Here is an 18,033-nt window from a genome sequence, read left to right as displayed (position 1 = left end):
TAAAATATATTTTATTGATTTTTTACAGAGAGGAAGGGAGAGAGATAGAGAGTCAGAAACATCGATGAGAGAGAAACACCGATCAGCTGCCTCCTGCACACCCCCCACTGGGATCGTGCCCACAACCAAGGTACATGCCCTTGACCGGAATCGAACCCGGGACCCCCCAGTCCGCAGGCCGATGCTCTATCCACTGAGCCAAACCGGTTTCGGCCGAACTCTTTTTAAAAAATATATATGTGTATTTATTGATTTCAGAGAGGAAGGGAGAGGGAGAGAGAGAAACATCAATGATGAGAGAGAATCATGATCAGCTGCCTCCTGCATGCCCCCCACTGGGGATTGAGCCTGCAACCTGGGCATGTACCCTGACCGGGAATCAAACTGTTACCTCCTGGTTCATAGGTCAACGCTCAACCACTGAACCCATACTGGCAGGGCGGCAGACGAACTCTTTACTTCTCCAACCCATCTCCAAAATCCCAAAGGAATTTGAATGTTGAAATCATTTTAAGTGGTTAAGAAATTAGAAATAAATACGTTTTTCTCCTCTTCTTCTCATTTCTATGAGAAATAGGTAGCCTTTTGATGCCTCCTTAAACTAACTCGAATGCCAGTCCCTGCTACAGAAGCAAGAGAAGACTTAGTTCCTGCACTTACTAGCTTGTCCAGGCCGAGCACCTTTATTCAAATCTTGACATTGTTTCTCAACATTATGGGATGGAGCTGTAGCTTCATAATGGGGTCCAGGAGCTGAAGGGAATGTTAAAACTGAGCCACATCTTTTCCATGCAAATATCAAGTGGTGTTAAAGGGAGATGTCTGTCTGGCTGTTGGAGAAAGTGTGAGCAAGCCCATAGGCCAGGACCTTAGCCCGACACCCCAGGAAGGCAGGCACTGAGAGTCAATGGGCTTCCAGGAGCGGAGGCCTTGGGTCCAAAGGCTGTTTGTGGGGGATGCGAGGACAATATCCAGGGCCTTTTTTAAAAATCCAGGTACAGTTCATCTAACAACTGTTTGGCACTTAATATATTCACAATGTTGGGCAACCATCATTAGGCGCTTTTTTTGGTTCCTTAAACTGAGTATTTCTCTTTTTGTGTCCTGGGATCCCTCTTTCCCAGAGCTCAAGAAGCCACTGGGTAGAGTGGCACAGTGGCTCTAGGAAGCACCATGAGGCTGGAGGTTGGAGAGGCAGTTCCCTCCATTCCCCCACCTCCCAGTCCCTACACCTGGATGCATTTGGGTGGACTTCTGGATTTTTCTTTTACCCTTCCTGTCTGGCTGAAGTATTTTAAAAGCTTTTTGCTTTTCTCTCCAAGCATTTGCCTGATCAGACTCTCCATAGGTTGTCTTCTTCCTCCCCTGGTGGGGATCCCACTGGGCAGAAAATGAAGGAGAATCCCAATAGGGTGCAAAGGGCTCGAAGCTGGAAAGGTGAGCAAGAGCATCAGGGTTTTGCGCCTTATGTAGAGCCCTCACTTTGTGCAAGGCCCTTGTTCAGGAGGAGTCTGGGAATCAAATCCTCTTTTAAATACGCAAAGGAATATTACTATTTACAGGTATCTGTAGTGAATCCTTTCGTAAAGCAGGTTGGTATTCATCTGGGTTATAAATGTGGATTTCCTGTATTGGGTTGGCTTAAAGTGAGGCCCATTTCTCCTGAGCTCATGAAGGATGTAGTGGCACTCCTCCATGCGTTTATTCATCCATGCATTTAGTGATCACCTGTTAGATTTCAGGTACAGTGCTGGGTCCTGGAGGCCAGAGAGTGAGCCCTTTCTCTTACAGCCTGGGGCTTTGAGCACCAAGCCATCCAACCCCCTTCCAAAGGCCTTTGGAAGACCTCCTCCTCGGATCAAATGACAGGCAGGCACGTGACTGATTTGCCTTTGACCCTTTGAAGGGAAGAATAATATCCAAGCTAGCCAAGGGAAAACAGGTTCATTTTCCCTCCTTTGTTGGAAAGAATGTGGGAGGTGGGGGCATTGTTGCCGTTTGGTTTGGGGCATTGGAGGAAGTATCGGGACTGCTTTTCCTTCCACTGATGGAAGGGTTAGCAATTTACCACTTGAGGTCACTGAATCACAGGTTTTTGTTTTTCCTGCCAAAGACCTCTGCTGTATGACCTCATGTTGAAGATGGCTTGTTTTTTGTTTTTCTCCCCTTTCATGTCCCTCAGCTGGCAACTTGGTTGGAGGAGATGGGGAGGGGTCTGTTGGGACCTTGGGAAATAGAGAATCTCTGATTGCCATGGTGACCACTCACACTGAGTACTTAAAACAATTTTTTTTAATCGAGGCAAAATTCACATAAAATTAACCTTTAAAAGTAAACAATTCAGTGACATTTAGTGCATTCACAATGTTGTAGAGCCACTACCTCTATCTCATTCCAAGACATTTTCATCACCCCTAAAATGAAACCCCGTGCCCCATTGACCAGTTGCTTTCATTTCCCTCTCTCCCCAGCCCCTAGCAACCACCCATCTACTTTCTGTCTCTATGGATTTGCTCATTCTGGACATTTCATATAAACAGAGTTATATTGTAGTATGGGGCCTTTTGTGTCTGACTTCTTTCATGGAGTAGCATGTTTTGAAGGCCCATATATGTGGTAGCATGTTTCAGTACTTCATTTCTTTTAAGGTTGAATAATATCCCATTGTATGGATAATACCACATTTTCTTTACCCATGCATCAGTTGACTCACATTTGGGTTGTGTCCACCTTTTGGCCATTGTGACTAGAGCTGCTGTAAATGTGCATGGTACAAGCATTTGTTTGCATACCAGTTTTCCGCTTCTTTGTTATATACCTAGGAACAGGATTGCTGGACTGAGGGTATTTTTAAAAAAAGATGTTTTTATTTATCTTTTAGAGAGAGAGGACGGGTGAAGGAGAGAGAGATAGAAATATCAACATCAATCAGCTTCCTCCTGCTTGCTCCCCACTGGGGATGGAGCCCATAATGCTGGCATGTGCCTTGACCAGGAATCGAACCATGATCTTCTGGTTCATAGGTCGACGCTCAACCACTGAGCCATGCCAGCCGGGCTGGACTGAGGGTATTTTTTCAGGAAAGAATAAGAGTAAATGACTGAAAGTTATGGGAGGGGGCAAGGAAAAGGAAAGTCAGTCTTCATCCTGATTGTATGTGAAGACCTGTGAGGAAATGTGACTCAAAGCTGCACCATTGAGCAAGCCTGATTTCTTCCTGTGTTCCACTCATGGGCCTGTTCGGACTTTTGCATCTTTGCTCATGCCAGTTAACTTTGGCCATCTCAAAAAGGGAAATTCATCTGCAAATGACAAAGATATGCTGTTAGTGAGGAGAATTAGAGGAATGTGCCAGGGGGCTCTGAAGGCAGTTTCCAGAGAGGAGTCCTAGGAATGTGGTGACCTAGGGCTGCTCTGATGGAGTCCTCATGTGACCTCTTGGTGGGGACGGCAGTCATTTGAATGCATAGGTTTCGGTATGCTGGTTAAGCAAGCACATTACTTTATAGTCTGTAGTCTTGCCTTGTGGTAATTTCTCCCTCCCTTTCTTTGTTTTTGTTTTTGGTTGTTTTTTGGTTTTTTTTTGGTTAATCCTCACCCGAGGATATTTTTCTATTGATTTTTAGAGAGAGTGAAAGGGAGGGGGAGAGACACAGAGAAATATCAATGTGAGAGAGACACATGGATTGGTTTCCTCCTGCACGCACCCTGGCCAGGGTTGGGGATTGAGCCTGCAACTGAGGTACATGTCCTTGACTGGAATTGAACCTGGGATCCTTCGGTCCACTGGTTGACGCTCTATCCACTGAGCAAAACTGGCTAGGGCTACCTTCCTCTCTTTCTCATATATTATGTTCTTACTATGTTCTAGGCACCGGGCTTAGGTACCAAGGAGACAGTGATGAACAAGACAGATGTGGTCCCTGTCTTTATGATCTCATCCCTGGATCTCCTAGCACACCTAACACAGGGCTAGGCACAGAATAGACACCTGCCTAACTGACCATTGCTTTAGGAAGAAATCACTGTCAACTCTCAAGTGACAGGGTACAGAAGAGCACATAAGCTGGCAGCTTTGACCTCAGAGTTGTTTCTTAGAATGAACAAAAGATCTAATATACTTGACTAAAGGTTTTCCATTCTGGCTGCTCAGCCATTACTTTGAAAGCTTCTCTCTGGCTGCCTTTTCCTACTGGAAGAAACCCTTCATCTCCTAGAACACTACTAAAAAAGGACTCCTTTCACCAGGTCACAACAGCTAAGAGGTATTTTTGCTGATAGGATATGTGAAGATAAAGGTATGTTGGAGTGGGTAGGACCTTCTATCAGGGGAAAATAGCTCTGCTCCTTTAAGAGTGGCTGCCTGCTCATTTCCTCCTGGGATTTCATTTTCAAGGGGCACCCTTACCTCATCTGTGCCCTGTGGACTCTCCCGTCCTGTTGCCCATGTGTCCCTTAAGGGCTGGTGACAACCATACACAGCTAAATCAGCTTGCCAATTGCACGAGGTGGCGTATTGGTAACCGCAGGGCCATGTGCCCACAGATGACACAATTGAATTTGTCATTAAAGACCTGCTGCTTGTCCACGTGGGGCTGAAAATTGAAACAGTTCCACTAGATGAAGCGTAGCTAGGAAACAAGGAGGCTAAGTGGTGACCTGATGTCTGTCCTCAGATCAAGTAAGCAAAAGGTGGTTTACAATTTTTTTGTGGTAAAGTACTTACAACACAATTCATTATCCTAATAATTTTAAAGTGTACAATTGAGTGGTATTAAGTGTAGTCACAGTGTTGTACAAACATCACCACTATCGAGTGTCAGAACTTTCTCATCACCCCTAAAGGAAACCCTGTACCCATTAGGCAGTCACTTCCTGTTTCCTCCCAACCACCAATCTGCTTCTGTCTCTCTAAATGTGCCTGTTCTGGATATTTCATATACATGGAACCATAAAATATATGGCTTTTTGTGTCTGGCTTATTTCACTTAGTATGGTGTTTTCAAATTTCATCCAAATTGGAGCATGTATTAGCACTTCATTCCTTCCTGTGGCTGAATAATATTCCATTGTATGGATATACCACATTTGCTTATACCTTTATCAGCTGAATGACATTTGGGTTGTTTCCACTTTGGAGCTATTGTAAATAGAGCTGCTGTGAGCATTTGGGTGTTAATTTTTGTTTGAACACCCATGTGAAAGGTTTTTGTGAGGATAAACTTGGCCATCTACTAGATTTTGTTGTTGTTAATCCTCACCCGAGGATAGTTTTCCATGTATTTTTAGAGAGTGGAAGGGAGGAAGAGAGACACACAGAGAGAAACATCGATGTCAGAGAGACACATCGATTGGTTGCCTCCCACATGGGTCCCTGACCAGGGCTGGGGATCTAGCCTGCAACCGAGGTACATGCCCTTTACCCCTTGACCAGAATGGAACCCGAAACCCTTCAGTCCACAGGCCGACAAACTGGCTAGGGCTCCTAGATGGTTTTCAAAGATGAAACAGGAATTGTGCTTCCTTATCTTAGTTTGAATTGGGGAGATCATGATTTGGATAAATAAACATTGTGACCAGCAGGGAATTAAAGTCCTGGGATAGGTCTAGGATTCTGCTTGCAGAGTAATTGCCCTGCACCATTTAAAGCAGGGATCCCAGACCTAAATGCCTTCAGGCTGATCCTGTAAGAGAGCAGAGCAGGCTGGGTGGGGACTGTTGAATTGGACAACAGCACATGTCACCTCTCCCTCCAGCCAACTGTTGACATACAGGAATGTGGATTCAGTGTTGCCAGATCTTTTAATATTTTTTTTCAAGAGAAGTTGGAAATTTGGATTTTTTTTAAGTGAAAGCTCTCAGTTTTAAAATGATGGACATTAATTATTATTATTATTTTTGTTTGTTTAAAACACTGGGCCAACCCCCAGGTGGTCAGTGGGCTAGATTTGGCTCCTGGCTGCTGGCTTGCAACCTGTGATTGACAGCCAGAAGCAGATCACTCTCTCCTCACTCCTAACCCCTCTTGTGGTCCTCCCCTTCTTCTATGTGCCTAGGCCCATGTGTACGTACTTTGCTTCAGATTCTTTATTCAGCCTACCCTCCTTGTCTCACTGCCTTCTCTTTTATCAGATCACCTTTCGGATCTTCAGGGCCGTGCAGAGGGTGATCCTGGTGTATCCTGGGATTTTTACAGCAGTTCCGTATTGGGTAAGCTTTCGGTGGGATTCTTCCCCCACCCCCATCCCTATCTATGGCTCAGAGATGCAGGATTTGCTTTGTATTTCACTAATTCTTCTTAAAGGCCCGAGTGACCCTGTGGAAATCGCCTTTCTTCCCCTGTTACTGTTAGTAGCTTATAGACCTTTTCAGCCCGAACTCTAGTGCTTGCCTCCCCCAGACTTAGAACTCATTGGCCTAAACTAGGAGATGCTGCTTATTTGGAAAAAGCTATCATTAGCCCTCTACCACCCCCACCCTGGGAATTTATCTTTCTCTTCCCTTGTTTTGTCCTAACCCAGCCAGAAGCACCACCCCTATGCACATTGTCACCTTTTGTGGTATTGCTCGCACTCAAGAGAGACCCAGCCCCTCGTCTGGCAGCTGCCACTCCCTCCCTTCCCTGGCCCCACAATGTGTACAGTTTCTGAGATAGCTGCCATCTCCCGAGCCCTTCACCTTCTGGCCCAAGCTTTCCTCTCTGAGAAGAGCAGCCAGTCTTTATCTGTGTCAATCATCTATCATTCACCGTCAGGCCAGGGGCTGCAGACTGAGGGAGGCACCAACCTCTAAGCTTCAGGGAATCTGGAGCAGGAGAAGGTGGGGGCAGAGTGAAATACACCATACCCAAACTCATGTCTGGGTAAGGGAGCTGGCCAAGCCCCCTCTGGGCTTTTGGGGATTCCAGCAGGCAGTTGGGGTGGTTTTGGAAAACATTGGGGGAAGTGAAGAACAGGTGTTTTTACCTTGCCTTTGATCGTGATGGTATCTTCAGACTTTCATCTCCAGCAGTGGAGCAGCTCATCCTTCACATCACCTTGCTTTTTTCCAACTGAAAGGTGGAGTAGTATAATGAATCTCTGGCCTCAAAAGATTACTATCTTCCAGGGCTCAAACTTTCATGTGCCGTGGGATTATCGAACCTTGGCCCTAGCCAGGGGTCTGTATGCTTGTTGTTTATCTTCTAATCACCCACCTTCATACCCCTTTGTCTTTTTGTTGTTGTTGTTAATGCTCACCCAAGGATATTTTTCAATTGATTTTTTAGAGAGAATAGAAGGGCGAGGGAGAGACACAGAGAGAGAAACACTGATGTGAGAAACACATTGACTGTTTGCCTCCCGTACACATCCTGACCCGGACTAGGCCAGGGATAGAGCCTGCAACCAAGGTACATGCCCTTGACCGGAATCAACCCAGAACCTTCAGTCCTCAGGCTCCAACCACAGAGCCAAATCGGCTAGGGCTGTCTTTTGTGGGTGTTTTTTTTTAATCATCACCCGAGGATATGTTTCCATTGATTTTTAGAGAGAGACGAAGGGAGAGGGAGAGAGAGAAACACTGATGTGAGAGAGAAACATCCATCAGTTGCTTCCTGTTTGTGCCCCAGCTAGGGATCAAACCCATCTTAATCCGGGCATGTGCCCTGACCAGGAATCGAACCCGAGACCTTTCTGTGCATGGGATGAAGCTCCAACCAACCCAGCCACATCAACCAGGGCCATACCCCTTTGTGTTGTTGGAACATTTCTGTTCTTCGGTTTTGTGCATCTAGCTAAATCCTAATTCCCTGTGTGCTGTCCTTACAGATGAAAAAGAAGGGTTTGCCTGTGACCTCCTACATAATCCCCCTGGGAGTTCTGATCAGGAAGGAGATGATGGCGAAAAGGATGATTTTATGTTTGAGCTCTCAGACAAGCCTCTTCTCCCTTGCTACAACCTCCAAGTGTCAGTGTCCCACGGGTAAGTGTCTGAGAGACCAATGGGGACTGAGTGCAAGGATCCTGGCAACCCCTGGTCTGCCTTCCTTGGAGGGTGGAATTCTCCAGAAGGAAGCCGAGACCTAGAGACAAATGTTGCAACATGAGAAACATAATATATGACTAAGACCATCCTCACTTTCCGGCCCAGATTGGTTATGTTCACAACCGAGGCTGGGCTGTAAGCTCTATATATGCTGAGTCTATTTATTTCCCAAACCCCAAATCTAGATTCACTCTCTGAAGGAGTTTTGTGCTATTCCCTGGGTGAAAGAGATGATTTAAGAGATATTTGGATTGATGAACTATTAGAATCTCTGGGACATTTTTGTGGTTTCTAGGGACAGCCACACAGAATATTTGAAATCGAGAGTCTAGGAAAGGACAGGACATATGGTTGCCGTAGGTATGGGGCCACTGGGGTCCTTAAGTAATCCCCAGGCTGCTTTCTCACATCCTTAATGCTGGGGAGAGGATGGCATCAGTGCCGTCATCTCAGATTAACATGTATTTTATAACAGGGATCAGCCGTTGTCGGAGACTAGGATTTACCTGACACTTAACATTAGACTGAACCCAATTTAATCTCTATTTGATGATTCAGAAGGCTGTTGGACAGCCTGCAGGGCCACGGTTCTTGTCAGGTTCACCGTATAGCAGCATGTGGCAGTGCTGGTTAGGATGATGAAGGAAGAATTGTCCTTTTTTTCTTAGCTTTCACCAAGTATTTCTCTCTGGTCTCTTCTTCACACATTTCAAACATCTTTGCAAACACTTTCAAGGACACTTTTCCTTTGATATCTATTGTTAAAATATCAGATCCTTTTTTAAAAGTGAAAACCCACGATAGAGGGAGGAGTGGACAGTGGGTCAGGAATCCTTCAAGTGAGCCCCTCCATTGAGGACTCCAACCATTCCACCACAGTTTCTTTGCATCCCTTCCCCCATGGCCAGATAAGAATAAAAATAGCCTATATGATGACACTGGTAGGGATCAAGTTTCAGGGGCTTTTGGTCCTTATTCTTCTGGGCATAAGCTGATCCCTGAGGGTGGGGCTGGGCCTCTGGGATATAGTATTGCACAGTTAATTAATTCCTCCAAAGTATTCAGCACCTCCTTCTCTGAAACAGGATCTTGGGCCCAGGCAGTAAAAGGACCAGGGCAGTGTGCTCTAGGTGTGGACAGAACGCAAGCAACCTGGGCGGCACGCCACTCGGCAAGCAGGGTGGCAGGGAGGTTTTTGTTCAAGAGCTTGGTGTGGGTAACGCTGGTTTTCCTGATGTTCCATCTTCCAGCACCTCTTCTGAATCTGCCCTTCCCCACAGCTGCAGCACAATGTGAAATTTTGTTTTTCAAGAAGTAGGGGGTTGTGGAACAGTGACTTGCTGAGGCCCTGTGGGGTTCAGAAGTGCCTTCTGCATCATCAAAACAAACCTGAATTCTGATCACTAGTGTCAATGTTCTAGGGGGTTTGCCATTCTTTTTTTTTTAAATATATTTTTATTGGTTCCAGAGAGGAAGGGAGAAGGAGAGATAGAAACATCAATGGTGAGAGAGAATCATTGATCAGCTGCCTCCTGCGTATCCACAACCCAGGCATGTGCCCTGATTGGGAATCAAACCGTGACTTCCTGGTTCATAGGTCAATGCTCAACCATTGAGCCACACTAGCTGGGCAGGGTTTGCCATTCCTTAATGATCCAAGTGTGTGGTATTTATAGTCCCTTTCTCTTAACTCAGAGTGCCCCATTCCCTGATTGTGTAAGATGACAGTTTTCACTCATTTGGAAGAAATGTTGCATTTTAGGGATAAAAATTGTGGGTCTTGGTAGAAGTTTTAGGCACTGTGTAGAACCTTCAATTCCATAAACATGTCTTAAGCAGTTGCACCTTTCCAAAATGGGCTCCATTATAAATAGTATAATAGGGGTGTGAACCAAGTGCCAGAGACTGTGGAGGGTGGGACGAGCAAGCAGCTACATTGGTGGAAGGCTTAAAAGGTAATATGGCGTCTGAACTGGGCCAGAGAGGAGAGGAGGAGGGACGGTGTGGCATTTGCAAAGGCACTGAGACACACAAGTTCCAGAAGTTCAGAAAGCAGGGCAAGTCCTTCCCCAAATGGCTGGCACTTGGGTGAGGGATACTCTCTCTGTGTGTGTGTGTGTGTGTGTGTGTGTGTGTGTGTGTGCGTGTGTGTTGGGTGGTGATTGGCCTGAAGAGGTTGAATAGGGTCATGATGCTTGGAAGGTCTTGCATAATGTCACACCAAAGAATTTGAAGGGATTTTGTGTTTTGTTTGTTTGTTTGTTTGTTTGTTTTTGCTGAATGTACTGGGGGTCCATTGAAAGCTGTTTAGGGAACGAGTGAACAGGTCAGATTTTTTTTTTTTTTTAGAAAACTAATAGTAACAGAGGGTCCAGTGAGGGTTGGGGAACAGAAAAGTGACTCTTGGCAGCAAGGAAACCAGCTAGGAGGCTGATGTAATATATAATATAGTCCAGGCCAAAAGTGGCGAAAGCTGGACATGGGACAGTGGAATGACAAGAAGGGAAAGCCCTGGACGCAGGGACCACTGACATAGGGATGCAGCGTTTCTTCCTGGTTTAGTCCACGCAAGCGGCTGGCCTATGACTGGTCTCTCCAGCACCCCTCTCAGCTGTCTCCAGGCTGCCACCCAGTCGGGTGTGCTCAGCGAAGGCAGACTGGCTGTAATGTGAGCTCCGGCCCTGCAGAAACAACGGTGCGCTGGAGAAAAAACTTGTCTAATGCATTCCAGAGCCAAAGAGAAATGCCTTTTGGATTACCCACAGTTTCGGCCTTTCTCCATGGCCCCCCTCTGTTGGGGAAGATCTTGGAGAACAAGGAGGCAGGGGAAGCCAGAGTGCAAACAGGGAAGAGAAACCAGTGGGGCTGCAAGGGTCCGTGGCGAGGAGAACTGGTCCCCGCAGATGGTCAATTCTGGGACATGGTGCTGGTGAAAGCCTAGGGGTGCCTACTAAGAGTTTTAGGTTCTGGAAGGCCCTTTCCCTCCTGCTCCCACTTTTTGGAAGAGGTCAGTCATGGGTTGAGTGCTCGCCATTTAGCTGAAAAGCTGGGCCTGTCAGTGGAGCGGATAGGAGAAAATGTTTGCCTCAGCTACACCCAAGGAGCCTCTGGTTTAGTGGTGAGGGGGGTGGGTAGCCAGATGGGCAGCCTTCCTGAGCCTTCCAGAGTGTTCCCTGCACGCCCACCACTTCCCCTCCACCCCCTTCCTAACTCCCATCCTTGCCTTTTGCAGGCCCTGCAACTGGTTTCTCTTTACTGACGTCCTGAAGAGGCTGAAGCTTTCCTCCAGGATCTTCCAGGCCCGGTTCCCGCACTTTGAAATTATCACCTTGCCCAAGGCTGAGTTCTACAGGCAGGTGGCCTCCAGTCAGCTGCTGACCCCTGCCGAGAGGCCCGGAGCCATGGACGAGTGCCCCCCAGGCTCCTCTGAGACTGTGGAGCTGGTGCGGTATGAGCCCGAGATACTTCGGCTCCTGGGGTCCGAGGTGGAGTTCCACCCCTGGAACAGTTGATGGGGAAAGCAGCTCCTCCCTTTTCTTCTTTCTCCTCCCAAGTTCACCCTTCCCCACCGCCCATGTTTTCCCCCACCCAGCACCAGACTGCAGAATGAGGCAATAATCCGGACCAACAAGAAGCCGCCTTATCAACGCCAGCATTAGTGACTGGATTTTTTTTGAGGAGGGCGTTACAATTAGTTCTCATCTCCCCGTCATCGTTCTTGTCGTGTGGTTGATGATGGGGGTGGAAAGTTAAACTCCACGTCTGAGGACAAGAGGTCCCCGGGGTGGTGGGAAGTGGCACCAGGGTCCCTTGGACTGGCCTCCTTGTATATGACTAAGACCAAACCTGGGCCCTGGGTGGCCTTGGTCTGTCTGGAGGAGAAAGGAGAAAAGCCTAAATCTCTGAGCGCCCCTTCCATTCCCCTGTGTTCTTCTGTCTTCCATAGTATTTATTTTATTAGTATTTAATTTGTTTTTCATTGGTTTCTGATAAGTCTGTATCACTGTGATAATTTGAGATAACTTGTATTGAGGGACTTTCTTCACCTCCTTTTTTTGTTTTTCTGTTGATAAGCTCTGGAGCTGCTCCCCCCTTCCTCCCTCTGACAAAGTTACTCCCAGGGTCCCCCCCACACCACTACTGGGGAGGGGGTGGAGAGGGGTGCGAGCCATCCGCTTGTGACTAATGAAGGTGGCTGGTGCTGGCCCAGGGCTGGGGGTTTGGGGGTAAATCCTGAGGCTTTGGTGCTCCCCTACCCCCAGTTTTTTTTCTGTTTCATCGCCCCCTACCCTTTGCAGCAAGCAGCCCTGCTACCTTGACATTGGTGTTTACTGGGGAAGAGACAGCATCGTGGGAATGGGGAGGGGTTGATGAGAGTTGAGAGGGTCTGAATGATGAGGTCACCTCCTCGTGCTTTCTTCACTGCTCCCCTCAGAGTGCACAATATGGGTGTGTTCCTGCAGCTATGCCCCCTGCACCCCCAGCCGCCCACCCCTGTGTGCTCTTACCCTCTGTGGATACTGAGCCTCTCTGCTCCCAACCCTTTCCCCCCATCTCTCTCCATCACCAGACTCGCAGGACCCCCTCCTCTCTCTTTTTCCTCCTCCCTCTGCCCCCTATTCTACTTTGGAATCTGCAGAGGGCTCTGGGGTTGACTGCCAGATGTGAAGTCAGGCCTCAGCTGTTTCCTAGGTGAGGGCAGAAGACTGGTTCCGGGCAGGACCCGGGGCTGAGTGTGCGGCCTCCAGCACTGGGCGTGTTCAGGGAGAGAGGGGTGAGCTTGGGCTGCTTCCCTGTCCCCACCCCCACCCCCCGTGTGGAACTGTCTTTCCCACTCTTGTTCTTATTTTTCTACCAATTGCTATTTTTCCGAACAATCCTTGTAGAGAGTATGTGCCATCCAAAGGCAGGAGGGCCTAGCTGCGGCCAGCTCTGGTTGGAGATGGTACAGTTTTATTGTACAGGTGCTAAAACAACAACAACAAAAGAAGAAAATGGAAAAAAAAAAAGACAAAAAAAAAAGACCAAAAAAAAAAAAAAAAAAAGCCAGTTTGAGGATGGGGACAATCTGTTCTCTGGAGACTCCTGACCCATTCAGGAGCATTGGTGGTTATTTTCTTTGTATTGTGTTTGTTCTTTGTTCCCAGGGGGAGGGTCTCAGCCCCCTTCTGTAGGACTGCTCCCCACTCCCATCAAACTGCCCAGTTGGTTTTGAAGTTGTTCTCCCTTTTAAAACAAAACAACAACAAAAAATATATCTATATATATATAAAGTTGAGGGGTTTTGGGTTTTAATTTTTTTGTTTTGTTGGGGTTCATGGTATTTTGTGGTTTATTTTGTTTGCCTTTACTTTTTTGCATTTGGGTGTATATTCTGGCTGACCTTTATGTTTCATTTTAAGCAACTGGCTGTGGAGTCAAAAACACTTGCATACTGAAAAACCCGTGTCAGGGCTTCTGTCTCCTGTCTCTCTTTACTCTCTGTATTGGCTTCTCCGTGTTTGAAGAAGATGGGCATCGTGGGGAGGACAGAGGGGAAATCCCTGATCCTGCTTTGCAGTTTTGGGTCCTTCAAGGTTCAACTAAGGAGGGCAGGTTGGAGTGGCTGTGAGGAATGGTCCTCTCTCACTCAAGGAAATCACCTGCCTCCTGCCTCTCTTTCCGGCCCTGGACCACCCACATTGGCGTCTGACTGCAGAGTCTTAACCACAGCCCTCACTGTTGTGCCAGTGTCCTGGCTGCCCACCCACATAGTACAGACCTTCCGAGGTTCTGGTTGCCTAAGATCCAGCTGTTATGGAGGCAAGATGCTCCACTTGCCTGGATGCCCTGGGTTTTAGGACTTTTCTCCCCACTTCTGAAAAATAGTGGTGGAAGCCAAGGAGCACAGCTTGGACTTCTGCCTTAGGTGATACGGAACCGTGGGAAACTTTAAACTGGGTAGTGACAGTGGTTTGTTTTTGTTTTAATAAATTGGTAAAAATGTGTTGAAGGTGGGGCAGATAGAGAGAGGAATAGGTAACTGCTTGAGATTCCCCCCAAGAAAAAGATGAAGGAAGAGTGGTGGGGGTTCTACAAGGATTTCCTTTTAAGATAGGAAGGAGATGCTGTGGCAAAGTCAGAATGACCCAAAGGAATAGTTGTTTGGGGAGTTATGGACAGCTACAGGCATTTGGGTTTGGTTATGTGGGTGCTCACACCCCTTTGGTCCCTTGGAGAAAGGAGGCAGAGTTAAAAGTGGAACCAGTTTATTTCTTTTCTCAATTTTGGGTTCCTTTCTCCAGACCTTTCCTGAGTCCTCTCTCTGCCCTTCAGCCCAGGTTAGGAAGATCAGAGCAGGAGGTATGGACGATGATATGAAATCTGCATCCCTGGTGGAAATTGGGGCAAAGACGGTGGCCTCTTATGAAATGACCTCCTAATCCTTTCAGTGTGGTCTAGGGCTGTGGTCGGCAAACTGCGGCTCGCGAGCCACATGCGGCTCTTTGGCCCCTTGAGTGTGGCTCTTCCACAAAATACCATGGCCTGGGCGAGTCTATTTTGAAGAAGTGGCATTAGAAGTTTAAAAAATTTGCCTCTCAAAAGAAATTTCAATCGTTGTACTGTTGATATTTGGCTCTGTTGACTAATGAGTTTGCCGACCACTGGTCTAGGGGGAAAGGCCAGCTCCACCACTTACCACCTAGGTTGGTTAACCTTGGGTGAGAACCTAATGTTTCCGAGCCTTAGTTGCTCCATCTGCCAAATGGGGGCTCAATTTACCGACTAGGGAAGAGAGTCATACTGAGTAAACATGGCTTTTCAGCTCGAAGTTAGTTCCTCCCACAGGACTCAGGTCATGAACCTACAGTTAATGACGTTCTTACCAGACTGTTCCTCTTTGGGGTGAGGGGTTGAAATGGAGGTCCTATTCAAGGGTCCGTATTCTGGGAGAAAAGGACGATCCGCTATGTCTGTATCCCTATTTGGGTGGCTGGATGGGGTGGGGACGGATTGGGTAGTAAACCCCTGCCCCATCCTTATTCTAATCTCCAACGGGGGAAGCTCGTTAGGTATTTCTATTGTGTTCTACCCTAACATGTACCCGCGCATGGTGTGTGTGTGTGTGTGTGTGTGTGTGTGTGTGTGTGAGGGAGGGAGGATAGGGTCTGCCTTCTTAGCCGTGGAGGGGGGAGGTTGCGGGGGGTGGGGGGCGTGCAGTGCTCTGGCTTTCTGCACGCCGCGACGGGCCGGGCCTCCACGTGTTCCCCTAGACCACGGATTTCCACGGGGGGCGGGGGGGGGGGGCGCTGGCTAGCCTGCAGCGTTGGGCCGCTGGGCGCAGATACATCCCCGGGCTCATGCAGCGGGCAGTCGGGGCCCTCCGCTGCCAAACCGATGTAGCGGGCTCCCTACCCTGATCGCTGTCCGATTTTAAGGTAGAAAGCGGCGCCGCGTGAAAGTGTAGTTAAAGGCAGGCTATGGAGGGGAGGTGAGCCAGGCCAGGTGCCCTGCGGCTGGGTCGAAGGCCTCGGAAACACTCGCACCCCGGCCCGGAGAGCGTGGCAGCTGGGCTGCTGGGCCCGCCTGTGCTCACCTGCTCATCAGGGAGGCTGGGGGGAGGGGGCGCCAGGGGCAGGGCCATGGCACGGCCAGCCAATGGGAGGAAGGCATTCCACCGATCAAGCGCTGCATTTCCCTTGGGAAGTGGAGGGAGGGGACGGGAGCCGGGGAAAGTTCGAAGCAACAGATCCACGGAAGGCCTTGGCGGGGGGTCAGAGTCACACGGGGATAGTTGGGGGCGCAGGGTCAAGACATAGAGACCAAAAGATGCCAGCCCTGACCGTCTCTGCCGGGAGCCGCAGGCCCCGCTCCTTCAGCCTCTCCTTCCCTGGGTTCCTAGGGGCCACCAGCCCACTGTGCGCGGCTGGACAGCGCCCTCTGCTGGACTTTGGCCCCCACGTCCAGCGTGCCAGGGACGAGGCTCTGGGAGGCTGCAACTGCCTGGGCCTCCCAGCCCTGGGAGCTGCCTGGAGAGGAATAAGCTCACTCGCCTCAAATCCAGCAATTTTGGAGCTGGAGGCAGTGGCATATTTAAAAATATGTGATGGGGTCAGAAAGACCTATGTTCGTGAGAATAACTTCTTGTCCTGCCCCTCCCACTGGACTTGACTTTTCTGTCACTCAGTCCCACTCCGGAATGAGGAAATGAGCATGAGGCTGTCCCAGGAAGGGGCAGCAGCTAAGGGCAGGAGTTCAGAGTTGCCCACAACACTGGTGACAGCAAGGCACAGCTGGAAGCAGCCTTGGGCTCCTTGTGGCCACAGACCCAGGCAAAGAAAGCAGATGCCTACAGTGTTATATGAGAAGTAAAAAAGCTGTGGTAGCCCCCAAGTATGGGTTGTCCTCCCTCCCCTCTTGCCTGCCACAGCATAAGGCTGCAATCCCCATGGTTATATACAGGACTCATTCATTCTTTCAATAAACATTTATTGAGCACCTACTGTGTGCCAGGCACTGTGCTAGGCGCTGGGGATACATCAGTGACTAACACACAGTCCCTGTCCTTGAGGAGCTCACAGTCTATTGGAGGGGAAACAAACATATAACTAAGGACCTACATGTGCTAAGTGCTACAGTAAGAGGTATATACAAAGTGCTATGGGAGCCCAAAGTGGGGAGTAATACATCAGCTGCTGGGGGCGAGGAGCGAGTCTCTGGACTCCATTAAACTATCACATAGGCAGGGATGTTGTTGCCACACAACCCTGGTTAAAAGAAACGGGTCTTCTGGTTCTCCTCTAGCCCTCTCCCATAACTATATCAGCACAGGTTAGTTTATCATATTAGCTAATTTAACACTTTGAGTTAGGAAAGAAACTGACAGGGAAGTTTCTTTAGGGGTAGAGGACATTCAAAGTAGTAACAACTCTTGGGTGTAGAGGCTGGGGGTGGGGAGGCCATGAGGGCACTGAGCCAGGGAGTGCGGGCCCTGGGCAGTGGAGCACCTGGGGTGAGTGCCTGTGCAAAGGGGAGGTCAGCATTAGCTACCTCAAAGTTTGGTCCCCATCACTCACCAGCTCAATCAGTAACCGTTTGCTGATGCTCACTAAATGCTTCTTATGTAGTGTGCCCTGCTCTGTGGGTGCTACAGCCCCCCTCCCCTCAGAAAGTAACACACTAATTGGGGTGACGAAATAAGTCCAGGTCATTGAAGATTGAAGTAACAGTTTGTGATTATAACAAAGGAGATGTCACAGGCTGTTTGTGATCAGTTGCCAAAAAAAGTGGCAATTGCTACAAGTTTCCAAAAAAGAACTGTGGGAAGGCAGCTTCCAGGAACTGAGTTTCGAAGGATGGATAGTATTCCGTTGGTACTAGCGGGATGGGAGGAGCATTCTGGTTAAGTAGAACCAGGTAAAGCAAGAACACAGAAGTGGGAAACTTTAACTTGTCCAAAGGCCAGCGAGTGTATCAGTTTGGCTGGAGCAATACATTGGGGTGGGGGAAGCAATGTGAAAAATGGGAAGTCAGATGGGACCCGATGGTTAAGGACCTTGCTGGAAGGTCAAGGACTTGGGACCTTGTCTGAAGACAGGGCTGATGCTACGCTCAAAATACTTTTGGAGCTACTGCCCTGAGTCTTAAAGTGCCCCCCTCACCCCTCCTCCAGGACCCCCGGACTGCCTCATGAGTCAGCAAATAAAAAGGTTAATGCCCAGCTGCCCAGAATGGATAAGAGGTTATCCTGAGTCTCACCCTGTAGGCAATGAGGAGCCCCTGAAAGCTTTCTAGCAGATCAGAATTGGTGCCCTGGCAGATTGGAGGGGACAATGCAGGTCACAGTGGAGCTCTGGATGTGTCTGGGGAGGGAGGGGATTAAGCTCTGGGTAGTCTGAGGCTCTGGGAATGTGGAAGAAAGGTCCGATTTGAGAGACGTGTTAAATGGCACTGGACTTCAGGAGATGGGGGAAGGGACAGGGTCAAGTGAAGGCAGCCTTCAGATGGCTCTGAAATGTCAAATATAGA

General features: G+C 48.5%; 1 protein-coding gene across 9 annotated transcripts in view; it reads left to right on the top strand.

Annotated features, from left to right (window-relative positions):
- The window catches only part of BCORL1 (BCL6 corepressor like 1), a 67,131-nt gene extending 53,734 nt beyond the window's left edge, over positions 1-13,397 (top strand). For all 9 annotated transcript variants that reach the window (XM_079765297.1, XM_079765300.1, XM_079765296.1 and 6 more), the window contains 3 exons: positions 6,133-6,210; positions 7,809-7,962; positions 11,258-13,397. In XM_079765297.1, coding sequence (XP_079621423.1) covers positions 6,133-6,210; positions 7,809-7,962; positions 11,258-11,537 — 512 coding nt within the window. In that variant the 3' untranslated portion in view covers positions 11,538-13,397. The remainder of the gene's footprint in view (positions 1-6,132; positions 6,211-7,808; positions 7,963-11,257) is intronic.
- The last annotated feature ends 4,636 nt before the right edge of the window (positions 13,398-18,033 follow it).

Source organism: Cnephaeus nilssonii (genome assembly GCF_951640355.1).
Source record: "Cnephaeus nilssonii genome assembly, chromosome: X".
In the NCBI taxonomy this organism is placed as follows: Eukaryota; Metazoa; Chordata; class Mammalia; order Chiroptera; family Vespertilionidae; genus Cnephaeus; species Cnephaeus nilssonii.
The sequence above is the reverse complement of the archived record's forward strand: the minus strand, read 5'-3'. Positions and strand labels throughout refer to the sequence as shown.